The sequence below is a fragment of the Frankliniella occidentalis genome, unplaced genomic scaffold (assembly GCF_000697945.3).
Source record: "Frankliniella occidentalis isolate FOCC.00 unplaced genomic scaffold, Focc_3.1 Scaffold33, whole genome shotgun sequence".
NCBI lineage: Eukaryota > Metazoa > Arthropoda > Insecta > Thysanoptera > Thripidae > Frankliniella > Frankliniella occidentalis.
The window spans coordinates 1,963,520-1,974,886 of NW_026267163.1; the positions used below are offsets into that span (position 1 = coordinate 1,963,520).

An 11,367-nucleotide genomic window follows, 5' to 3' on the forward strand; every position below is an offset into this window, starting at 1 on the left:
AAATAAAAATGAAAACATTTTCTGTTGTCGACTTACTATGACCTACAAATCATCTTCACCAGCCGTTGCAGGACAGTCCTCTTGATTGTTTCATGGCGCAGATCGATCCCGATAGTAGAGCTGCATCCAGGGGAAGCACTTGGAAAACGGGAACGGGAACGCGGCGGGGAAGAGAGCGAACTGGTGAACGCGCCATTAAGAGCTAATGGACAACGGTTCGCTCCCTGCGGCCGTTTCTTCACGTGTTCACGGCACGCTCCGTTCTCTCACTTGGTTCCCGAGAAGCCCCCCTGATACGTGGGTGCATTGGGATTCCGTGGGTACCTGACCCTGCACAGAGTGTCTCTGCGCAAGCTCAGGCACCCAATGCACCCAATGCACCCATGTGCTGGACACGGAACGGACACAGCTTGGGTTGCACGACCGCGTACTCGGCACAGCTGTGTCGCCATGAGAATATACACACACATATTAACGCTCCCTCCCCTTTCCCTTCCCCTTTCACAGGTACATGATCGTCCGCTTCGTTCCCCCTCTTTCGTCCTGACTTGGACGCTTAGACGGAGACGGTTCCGCGAGTGCTTCAAATCAGAATCTCCCTCCCGCTACTCGAATCTCCCTCCTGATCCATCCAACACCTCCTAAAACTCCCCTTCGCTTCATAGCCTCAGAGAAAACTAAGGAAGAAGAGATGGAAGAAGAAACAGCTGACGACAAAGACAGACGATACAAAGGTCAATAACAAAACATTGTACATATTGTGTTGATGAGCACTATATTTAAAACCTGCGTTCGTAAGTAAATATTTCAGTCGAAGAGAGCTCCTTTTACTTGTGACCGTGTTGTCCCGTTTTTGTTCATCATGGATACTATTTATGTAAGTGTTGTAAACAAAAGTGAAGGTTATGAATCTTTGTCTTGGAATCTGTCAGTAAAATGATTTGCTTTATACTACTGGATTATTTCTGTAGACAGCGATTTTTTTGTCGTTATTTTCCATTTTTACTAAATTTCTGACTTAGCATATCATCATCAAAAGTTCTGTTGGAAATTCTGTTAATTTATTTATCAATTATACTTGTGCGCCTAATAATTCTTTTTCAAATTTCTTTCACAGCCTGTATTTTATGCAATGACAAGGGGACTACGAGACAGTCTACAAGGAGCGACTGTTCTCCTAACTCTTGACAAAAATATTCAGGAGCGTGAAGACCAGATAAGAAGAAATACTCCTCGAAGGCACAGAGATTCGCAGTAAGTGTTAACAACCACAAGATGCTATCTTTTATGTGTTTTTGGACTGTGTTGTCTGAGAATGTTTTACCCTCTGGGAAACAAATATATAACGATTCAGACAAAGTTTTAGAGCCAACGTTTAACTTGTCCATTTACTAGATAATTGAGGAAAGTGCTCTATTTTTATTACTGTTTGTTTTGTGCTGACAATTGTACAATTATGTAGTTAGTAAAGAGACGATATTAATTCACAAAATTTCAAAAATGGTTCCATTTTTCATTTTACAGCCAACCAAGTGTTATGAAAAGAATAATGCAGTGCTGTGGTCTGAATGGGGGACTATTCTGGCTAAGCATGTTTTTATTTGAGTATGGATTATTACCAACCCTTAGCATGCTGCTCACATTTTTGTTTGGATACGAGTCCGGAACACGACAGCTTGTTTGGTCGTGGCTGCAGCCTGCATTGTCCTGTACATTTGGTGCAATATGGGTTATACCCTTGTTTTTTTTAAGTAAATTCATCAATAATCTGTGGTTTCAGGTTTGTATTTTCATGTTAATTGGCTTTAAAGTGTTTAGTAACATCTTGCATGTCTGAAAACATGTGTATGGTTTCAGGATATTGCCAATTCAGCATATCGATATAGCCGTGGAAGACCTGTGATGCTGAGTAATTTTAGCAAATTAATAGCTGACTTTTTATTTAGTATACTTGTGCAAACATTATTTCTGATTCAGGTAAATATCATTTCTTCTGTCACTAATATGTTTTGTTGCTTTGATAAACCCTTAATTTTGAACAAGAACTAATTGATCTGTGTACCCCAACAGAGCTATCTTGTCAGCCTTTTACCACTAGCAGGCTTGGGAAAAGCATTTGCTTTACTTCATACATGCCTTCTGTATTCATTGTATTCATTTGAGTACAAGTGGATCAACATGGGCTGGGAGCTACATCACCGCTTGACATTCATAGAATGTAACTGGCCATACTTTGTTGGATTTGGCTTACCACTAGCAATTCTTACTGCCTTACCTAGCTCATATTTTGTGAGGTAAGATTGAATACAAAAGCAATTGTTCAAATAAATTTGTTGTAGTGGTTCTTACATATGACAATTTTCTACTATAATTTCAGTGGCTGTGTCTTTTCTATTCTATTCCCTCTCTTCCTAATAAGCGGAAATGAAGCGTCACCTGAGACAGGGGCATGGTTAGTACATTATGAATTAAAACCATACTACTGTGCAACTAAACATAACATATTTGACTGATTTTTAAGCTGATCCAAAAACCTTCTTCTTGTTTTTCAGCACTTTTCCTCTACAGTTGTTCTCTCCTGTAATAGCAATATCAAATGCCATTTTTAATAGGTCGATTGGCTCTGCAAGTTCAAGACGATGACAACTCCCCCCATTTTGGAAATGGTGGTTCAGTAAAATATTCTTGTGGGAAATAGGTGCTGGTTGTTTTGTGCTACTCCCTTAAATATTTGGTGAACAAGGCTTGTGCATTTGCATAAATGAGTGTGTTGTTATATCCTGACTCTTTTAAGACTCAGTTTTGTGTTATTTTCCATGGTGCTATTAGTAACCCATCATAGTGCCTAACCTGTCAGAAATAAGTAATTAGCCTGTGTCTTGATTGTTTTGCCAATTTTTCAATTTCTTTCTTTGTGCAATAGTTTACACTCTCAGAAAATATGTTTGGGACATGCTACAGATTATTGTTTTCTACTGCCATCGGCAGTTCTTTTTATCAATGAAAATTGTTCTATTTAACCTTTCTGAAAAGAATATTTTGTTGCATAAGTGCCTTATATATAAGGTTGTATCAAATAATTCCAATCAAGCTATTGGGGGCGTACAACTAAGCTCTCTGTCTTTTTTTAGAAAATTTATATTTTTTTATTAATTTGGATATGATATTTGTCGTGTTTAATACCGATAATCTTATTTCACCTACTGTTTAAGAACAGAAAATTTTAGGACTATCAAGTTCCACCCTCAAGGTGGATTTCTTTTATGTAAACCCGAAGTAGAACCATGCTTAAGTTGAAGACACATCCTAACTCTCCTTCTCAGCAGTTGACAGCTGGGTGTATGGATTCAGTTTAAGCTTGATTCAACTTCAGAATCACAAGACTAAATCCCTCTTTCTGCTTCATATCAGTTTTAATTCAGGAATGCTTAAAGTTTTGGTTGAAAGGTGATTTCAAGTTTTAGATACAACAAATCAAAATATTTACTGTACTAGAGGGAACTGGTGAACTACACCAGGATCGGACAAGTATTTTCTAAGTCAATAAGGAGCTTAAATATAAGATAAGTAACATGGATAACAAAGCATCTGGCTGTGATTGATTTAAGCTCTCAACTGGATGTACTTTTTTATCTCCTATGGATTGTTTGATGTGGATCTTAATAAACACAACTTACTTTTGCTAACTAGTGTATAACATTTTTATCATTTACCACAAGAGATCCATCATAATTCTGAAATAAACTCAATAGCCAAAGTAAACCGGAAGTTGCCAAAAATTTTGATGTCTGAATTACATTTACCCAAAAAGCGTACACTGTTATAAACATTTTTTGGCAGCAGCAATTTTGGAAAGGCACAGTCACAAACTACCCACCAAGTCAAATATTTCTTGGTTTAACTAGAAACAAATGTGTGTACACCAAGAGCCCAGAACACCCTTTATTTTGGCGGGGGGGATGTTGTCATGGATGTTAAGTTGATGTTTCCTGGTGAATGAAAAAGAAAAGCAGATTTTTTTTTTAGGTTTTATATTCTTACATTTTGAGATTTTAAGCAGGACAGATTATAAAGTCCCATGTTCAGATTCTGACTTGAAACTAGATAATGTTTCAATACCCGAGGACAGGGCAACAAAAATATTATCAGCTCAGTAATGCTACATACCTATATATTAAGGGCAATGTATGGAAATCAAGTCGGGAGAATGCAACATTTACTGGAGATATCGGGGGACAGTACCAGGCTAGACTGGCATCATCCCGGGCACCTTGCATAATGTCAAATTTCATAATTAGAACAATAGAGATTCGGTAAGGGTATTCGATAATGTCTGTTTTACGTATTAATTACAGATAACCCAAGGATCAATTGCCATGAGATTACCCTATGTGCACATTACCTGAGTAGACAAGGCATTACGACATTACTCAAGTAATGCCAAGAAAATGAATTCTGTCCGATAATTACCATGAAATTGCCCTTCACAGTTGGTTTATGTTGACATTAACGGACTTCCAGCATTACTCGTAAGATAACACAAAAAAGTAAGACTAAATAATTTGGAAGTTTATCACATACATGTCAATCTTACTATATCTAAGTAAGATTAGCATAATTAAGAATACTGACTTAACATTAAGCCCATAGTTAAGATTAAAGTCAAACAAAATATATCACAAGGTAAAAAATAAATTTGATGACTCTATAGAGATAAATTCAAAATTCAGTCTATGCATCATGGAATATCAACAGCACTTTCCAAATAGTAACAAGAAGAGGTAAGTAATAACTGAGCAAACATCTCCTAGAGTACTTAAAACAAACTTCAATATCACTTGAAATAGTGGAAAACATAATTCATGGAGAGACATACAATCAAAATGTATGTAGTCAAATAGTACGATTTCAGAAGGAAAAGCGATGATGTTTAAGTCTTAAATACGGTAGATTATTGTCCACGCATAAGTAAAAAATAATTTACAAACAATAAATTTTAGTAGGAATTACTTTCAATAGGAAAATGTCAAAACAAATAATCACATTTTTAAATCTTCAACTACTGAAGTAGCACCTAATTAACTAAGAAATAGTTTAAAGAAAACTAGCAAAATGCATGCTGTAGCCCAAAGAAGGACTAGCACTACCCATGTTGCTCCCTGAAATGGAGAAGCAAACATATTGACTGAGTCTCCTGAAGGTAGTCTTTTAACTTCTCTACGAGCAAAGAACACTAGAAGTGCAGGTATGATGTACTGAATACCAGCACCCGCAAAAGATCCCGTTATTCTAACTAGAATCTCAAGATCTTCTGAAATCAATGCAACCAGCACAGGTGGTATCTGGAAAAACATTTGAGTTTTTAAATTAGGAAATGAAAATACACACTAGATACAAAATTCTTTGGCTGAACTTTGGCTCATCTCAACTTACCACAGAAAGAAAGGGGAAAAGCAAATGTTGAACTATCCACGGATATGAAGCAGTGTTACTTCCTACAGTGGCATTTTGTAAGTTATTTTTCAGAGTGATGGCAATGATAGGGAAGCTTGTGCTTAAAGTGAAAACAGGAAATAAGGCAAGGAAGTAGCCTATAATACGCATGAATGTGGAGTCTTCTATGTCTGAAGCTGAGCAACGGGGATTGAAAACGAGAGTGTACAATTCATCTGGCTGAGAAAAGGCAAACACTCCAGTAAGAGACAGCAGAAGGTAAAAACTTGCAATCAGTCCATAGTCCAATGCTAGTAGTCTGTAATAAAGAATATCTTTGTCAGTCCAACAAAAGTGAAAACTTGAAATTTTTAATTGAAGAAAAACCACCACACAAAAAATGTGAAGGACCTATAGGTACAACAAATTAATAGGGCATACCAGAGGCTTTGCAAAAACAATTACCTTTTCATTTGATTATTTCCAGAAATGGGGGCAATAAGACCAGGTAGGGAGTGGTGACACATGAAAGAATACACACTAGCTCCTAAAAGGGCTGGCAAACCACTGATATTAGCTACACTAGGATGACCTTCCGGACCTTTTAGAATAAGCTGCCTCACTGCTAAACTGATCATGACAGTAAATGCTATAAATAGAATACATGATATAAGTATATCTTGTACAGTTCGGCATATTTCAAAATTATATATAATCTGTATAGATAAATCAGCTTACCCAGCCAACGCATAAAAGATGTGAAGAGTTGTAGGTATTTGGTCTTTTGAACATTGAAAAATGCAAAAGGACCCATGCATGCGAAGAAAATGGCCTTTGGAACAGAAACCAAAAGTCGGTAAGAATAAAATACAAGCTTAACAAGGAAAAACAGATTTAACAACAGATAAAAGACATACTTACAATTAATATTCTGTAAATGGATAACCTAGTAAATGAAAAACCCTCCCAACATTCTGTGTTTGGCGATAGATTGTCTCCACAAGATGAATTAACATTGGGTTCGTATGTGCTGAGAGTACAAAGAAAATTATGCTACACATTTAGCTAACATTGGATACAGGCAATGGAGCATAACCGAAAGAGTAAAGATCTCACCATATGACATCGCTGAGTGATTTAGAAACAACTGCAGTATATATAGCTAAATCTCCATAAAGATATATGGCAAAGCAGAGAAAAAATAATATTTGCCCAAATCGTCCAAAAAACATGTTTGCCATATCACTCTGGAAGGCAATACAAATAAAAGTGGTCATTATTCTGAAAACAGTGGAAGATGTCTTTAAAGTCTCAACAGTGTACATACCATTTCCAACTTCTCACTCAAGCTGTAGAAGTGGCGAGGTTGACTGGGGAATCTTTCCAGAGCATCTAAAAATTTAATTTAAAAATAGGATTTGAAAACCTTTTAGTCAACTTTACTAGCATAAGAAAATTGCAGACAAACCTTCTGTAGGCGTAAACAGAGGGGCATCTTCATTTGTTTCATCAATTTCGTCTTCTGTTTCAGATTGGTTTATTTGATTTGCCTGAAAGATAAATTCTTATCATCAAATATAAAAACTTAAGCCAGTAGTATTGAAGCACCCATCAAATAGATATCAAGAGACTATATATGTTTAAACGTAAGTCTATGTAACAGCAACTTAAAAACATTACCAAGGGTAGAATGAAAACAGAAACTTACCCGCGATATTCTGTGGCTTACTCTTGATAGTATCTTCATCCTCTTGTATCGTACAATAAAATTAGCACATGACAAAGCTTCCAAAACAAATGTGGCAGTTATATAGCTGGAATCAGATGTAAAATGGAAGAACATGTTACACCGAGACATTACTAAAGATTACACAACATAATTAATGCTTAGTAGGTACATACCTTACAAAAGCTAGAATAACAATCAAGCCTACACCTAAGCCCCAACCCGCTTTCAGAAATGAAGCTGGGAGGGTGAGAGCCCCTGTGCCAACTATTAAGTTGAAGATGTACACCAAACCAGTCTAGAATGAAAAGGAAAGTAAAGAAAGATGTATCATAACTTTCAACAGGATAAATTATGACATCACATATTGACATATGAAGATGAATCAGATTTAATCTAACAAATTGAACAATGACAAACACAATAACAAAAGTAGCAGAGGTTATGGCTATCATAAATAATTTCAACTTTTTGGCCGATTACAAAATGCCACTGAAGAAATCAAGTATCTTTATGTTTAAGAGGTAAATATAGGAACTTGTAAATCACAAACACCATAAAATTACTTCTGTAAGATAAAATAAATAAAACAACTAACCCATGGTGAGTACTGATCGTCTGCTGATATCGCTAAAGGCATTGTTTTTCTCTTTAAGATCCGTGATACAACACGCCCACCCTCATTTAAACATGACAGTTGTTAAACAGCCCCAATATGCTTCCCAGCATTACTTGATAGCAAGTTTTCATTCACTTCACTTTGCTATTGTTCTTCGACATATGTGCTGATGTCTGCAGCTGTTGTCCTCCGTCGTGTTGAGTGTGTACTCTTTGCGCTTGCGCAATGCGCACTGGTGCCAACTGCCCTTCGTGAAAGACCCTACTGAACGACTGATTTTTGAATGAAATGGAATCATAGTTTCTTGGTAGTGTCTTGACGAGAGTTCAGAAGTTTCAACGGAATTGATTGATAACACCCTCCAATCCCAACAAAGGGGTGAAGTAAATTGGTCCTCAAATTAAAGGAATCCAGCAAATGTGAATGAGTTGTTGCTGGACTTAGACCACCCCCAGTAAATTGTGTTTCAATTTGCCTTCTAATTGTACTGAGCGCCGGTTCAAGATTTAACACCAGCCAGCAGATAGAACATATGTGGTGTGAGGAAAAGGGTAAGAGTGATAGCTCCAGGGTTATTAAATAATTGATAATGTTTATTTCCCATCAATGAATTCACACTTCTGCACATGGGAATAAATTAATACTTTGGCCTAGTGCACTTAGTGATCACGATGAAAGGATTCACATGAACCCTGAATGCTTTAAATATTTAGGAAACAGCCATTACACGCATGAAAATTCCCTGAAAATGTTTGACGTCTTTCCAAAATATCTTACATGATGAAGTTGAGCTTAAACGGTCCATTTAAAAGCAAGTTTAAAAATGAACCCACCAGACTGAAGGTGACCTTAAATACTAGATGTTCAAATAAAATAAAGGCAGCCTAACAGTTTGTAAAAAGAATGAAACATAAACAAAAGATGGAATCACTTTTATAATACAACTGCATGGTGACGATGTCTGATGAGATGGCCGCCTGCCACTTCTGTCCGGCACACCCCTTGCCATAGGAATGTAGAACAATAATCTTAAAGTCATGGTGAAAAAATTTAGAAGCACTTCCTGTGGACAATGGAAGGGCCAGACTCGTCGTACTCTTGCTTGGAGATCCACATTTGCTGGAAGGTGGAGAGGGAGGCAAGGATGGAACCACCGATCCATACGGAGTATTTCCTTTCTGGGGGAGCAATGATCTTGATCTTCATTGTTGATGGGGCAAGGGCAGTGATTTCCTTCTGCATACGGTCAGCAATACCAGGGTACATGGTGGTACCACCAGACAGGACAGTGTTGGCGTAGAGGTCCTTACGGATATCAACATCACACTTCATGATGCTGTTGTAGGTGGTCTCGTGGATACCACAGGCTTCCATACCCAGGAAGGAAGGCTGGAAGAGAGCCTCAGGGCAACGGAACCTCTCATTACCAATGGTGATGACCTGGCCGTCAGGAAGCTCGTAGGACTTCTCCAGGGAGCTTGATGAGGCAGCGGTGGCCATCTCCTGCTCGAAGTCCAGGGCAACGTAGCAGAGCTTCTCCTTGATGTCACGGACAATTTCACGCTCAGCAGTGGTGGTGAAGCTGTAGCCACGCTCGGTCAGGATCTTCATGAGGTAGTCTGTGAGGTCACGGCCAGCGAGATCCAGACGGAGGATGGCATGGGGCAGAGCATAACCTGAAGGAAAATGAATGAGTTAGATAACATGGTCAAACTGGTTAAAGGAAGTAAGGCTCATAACTCTAACAAACATACCTTCATAGATGGGGACTGTGTGGGAGACACCATCACCAGAATCCAAGACGATACCAGTGGTACGACCAGAGGCATACAGGGAAAGGACAGCCTGGATGGCGACGTACATGGCGGGTGTGTTGAAGGTCTCAAACATAATCTGTAAAAAGGATATATCACAATTAGGTTGATGAAATCCTAAACATGATCAGAATTTTAATATAGTAATGAACACAAGTTACCTGTGTCATCTTTTCCCTGTTGGCTTTAGGGTTCAGGGGAGCCTCTGTGAGCAGGACAGGGTGTTCCTCAGGGGCGACTCGGAGTTCATTGTAGAAGGTGTGGTGCCAGATCTTCTCCATGTCGTCCCAGTTGGTGACAATACCGTGTTCAATGGGGTACTTCAGGGTAAGGATACCTCTCTTGGACTGGGCTTCGTCACCAACGTAGCTGTCCTTCTGTCCCATACCGACCATGACACCCTGGAATTCAATACATTCATTAGCACGTGCAAACAGATTACAATGACCAAAGAAGCAAAGAGCCCATTGTAACAAACAAAATTAAAGTTATGAATCTCACCTGGTGCCTTGGTCGGCCGACGATTGAGGGGAAGACGGCCCTGGGAGCGTCGTCTCCGGCAAAGCCGGCCTTGCACATACCGGACCCATTGTCCACAACGAGGGCAGCAACATCGTCGTCACACATGTTGATAAATTAGTAACTGCGCAAAAGAGAGGAACAAACGGATTAATTACAGGCAATTAAACACCGGAGAGAGCAATGGTCAGGAGTCGCGAGAGACGCTGCCTCGTGGCGTCCCGGGCAAGTGCCACACCCTAACGGCCACACCGGAGCCGGCCCCGGCCGGAGGAGAGACCCACCCACCCCTCGCTGGCTCAAAGATACCTGCGCACGCCCAACTAGACCCCACACGGCTACACAAACCCGAACACGAGGCCCAAGCGAAGCCCGGAAAGAGGCCGACCGGAGCTGGCCTACGGGCCACGGAGGCAAGGGGAGAAGGGCTTCGACCTCTGGAACATTCCAGCCCAAGACGCCGGTCGCACCGAGCCGCTCCGAGCCACGCCAAGCGAGCGGCTGGGCTGCGTCAGAAAAAGTTTCGGCCCGGAGCCGTCCCCGCTTTCGACAGCCGCCCGAAGGGTGGACCCTCGGAGGCAGCCCAGCCGGCCGGCTCGGAGCGGAGCCTACAGCCTAGGCTGGGGGGAGGGGTGGCGTGGCAGCCCGAGCCAACCGGCCCGACCCTCCACGCCCAAGCCACTCGAAATCTCACAGCCGAAAAACCGTTGAATTTCAAAAGATGAGCGAAGGGGTAATCCAAATGGGCGGACAGCAAGTCCAAAATCGCACGAGGCACAGCACTCTGATAATCCAAGTGAGGCACAGCACTGGAGGCGTAATCCAAAAGGCACACGGGCACAACACTGCTGGTATTCGAACAGCAAAGTTCGGATGAAACTAGTGTCCAACACTGCACTGGGTCGCAAGTAATGTCCAAAGAGCGCCCAGGCCACTGCAAGCCGCCGGGCCCCGCCCATGCCAAGGCACGAGGCCGTCGCACTGCACCGTCAAATCCAGAGCGGGTCGATGGCGAAATCGGCGAAATCCAAACGAGAGGCGCGCACAACACAAAACTCCAATAATCCAAAAGTGGGACACGGCACAAGACACTTACTAGGATTTACGAAAGGTATGTACAAGAGGTGATGTTTCACTAAGCGATGGTAGCACCAGACTGACTCGGGTGCCCGGCCGTTGGAACAGTAATATAAAGGCAGCCGCGCCCCCTCCCCTCCAGCGCCGCTAGCGGCTCCCCCTCCACCGCCGCTCCTCCA

At 40.8% G+C, this 11,367-nt stretch overlaps 3 protein-coding genes across 4 annotated transcripts; 1 reads left to right on the forward strand and 2 right to left on the reverse strand.

Annotated features, from left to right (window-relative positions):
• The first annotated feature begins 618 nt into the window (after positions 1 to 618).
• Positions 619 to 3,686, forward strand: LOC113208731 (etoposide-induced protein 2.4 homolog). 2 transcript variants are annotated; one of them, XM_052265988.1, is made up of 7 exons: positions 619 to 794; positions 1,118 to 1,254; positions 1,525 to 1,780; positions 1,858 to 1,977; positions 2,071 to 2,294; positions 2,378 to 2,452; positions 2,553 to 3,686. In XM_052265988.1, the coding sequence occupies exons 2-7, from the start codon at positions 1,133 to 1,135 to the stop codon at positions 2,641 to 2,643; spliced, it is 888 nt and encodes a 295-aa protein (XP_052121948.1). In that variant the 5' UTR covers positions 619 to 794; positions 1,118 to 1,132; the 3' UTR covers positions 2,644 to 3,686. The 2 variants fall into 2 exon arrangements, with proteins under 2 accessions (XP_052121948.1, XP_026281660.1); XM_026425875.2 differs by having other exon boundaries at positions 621 to 877.
• Positions 3,687 to 4,154: 468 nt separating this feature from the next.
• Positions 4,155 to 8,064, reverse strand: LOC113208729 (transmembrane protein 104 homolog). The gene is made up of 11 exons (XM_026425872.2): positions 7,758 to 8,064; positions 7,336 to 7,457; positions 7,142 to 7,247; positions 6,902 to 6,983; positions 6,761 to 6,825; positions 6,550 to 6,680; positions 6,355 to 6,463; positions 6,172 to 6,265; positions 5,899 to 6,082; positions 5,434 to 5,752; positions 4,155 to 5,342 (listed from the first exon to the last, which is right to left on the reverse strand). The coding sequence occupies exons 1-11, from the start codon at positions 7,797 to 7,799 to the stop codon at positions 5,079 to 5,081; spliced, it is 1,518 nt and encodes a 505-aa protein (XP_026281657.1). The 5' UTR covers positions 7,800 to 8,064; the 3' UTR covers positions 4,155 to 5,078.
• Positions 8,065 to 8,350: 286 nt separating this feature from the next.
• LOC113208730 (actin-5C) lies at positions 8,351 to 11,361 on the reverse strand. The gene is made up of 5 exons (XM_026425873.2): positions 11,208 to 11,361; positions 10,094 to 10,235; positions 9,754 to 9,993; positions 9,533 to 9,671; positions 8,351 to 9,454 (listed from the first exon to the last, which is right to left on the reverse strand). The coding sequence occupies exons 2-5, from the start codon at positions 10,217 to 10,219 to the stop codon at positions 8,829 to 8,831; spliced, it is 1,131 nt and encodes a 376-aa protein (XP_026281658.1). The 5' UTR covers positions 10,220 to 10,235; positions 11,208 to 11,361; the 3' UTR covers positions 8,351 to 8,828.
• Positions 11,362 to 11,367: the final 6 nt, after the last annotated feature.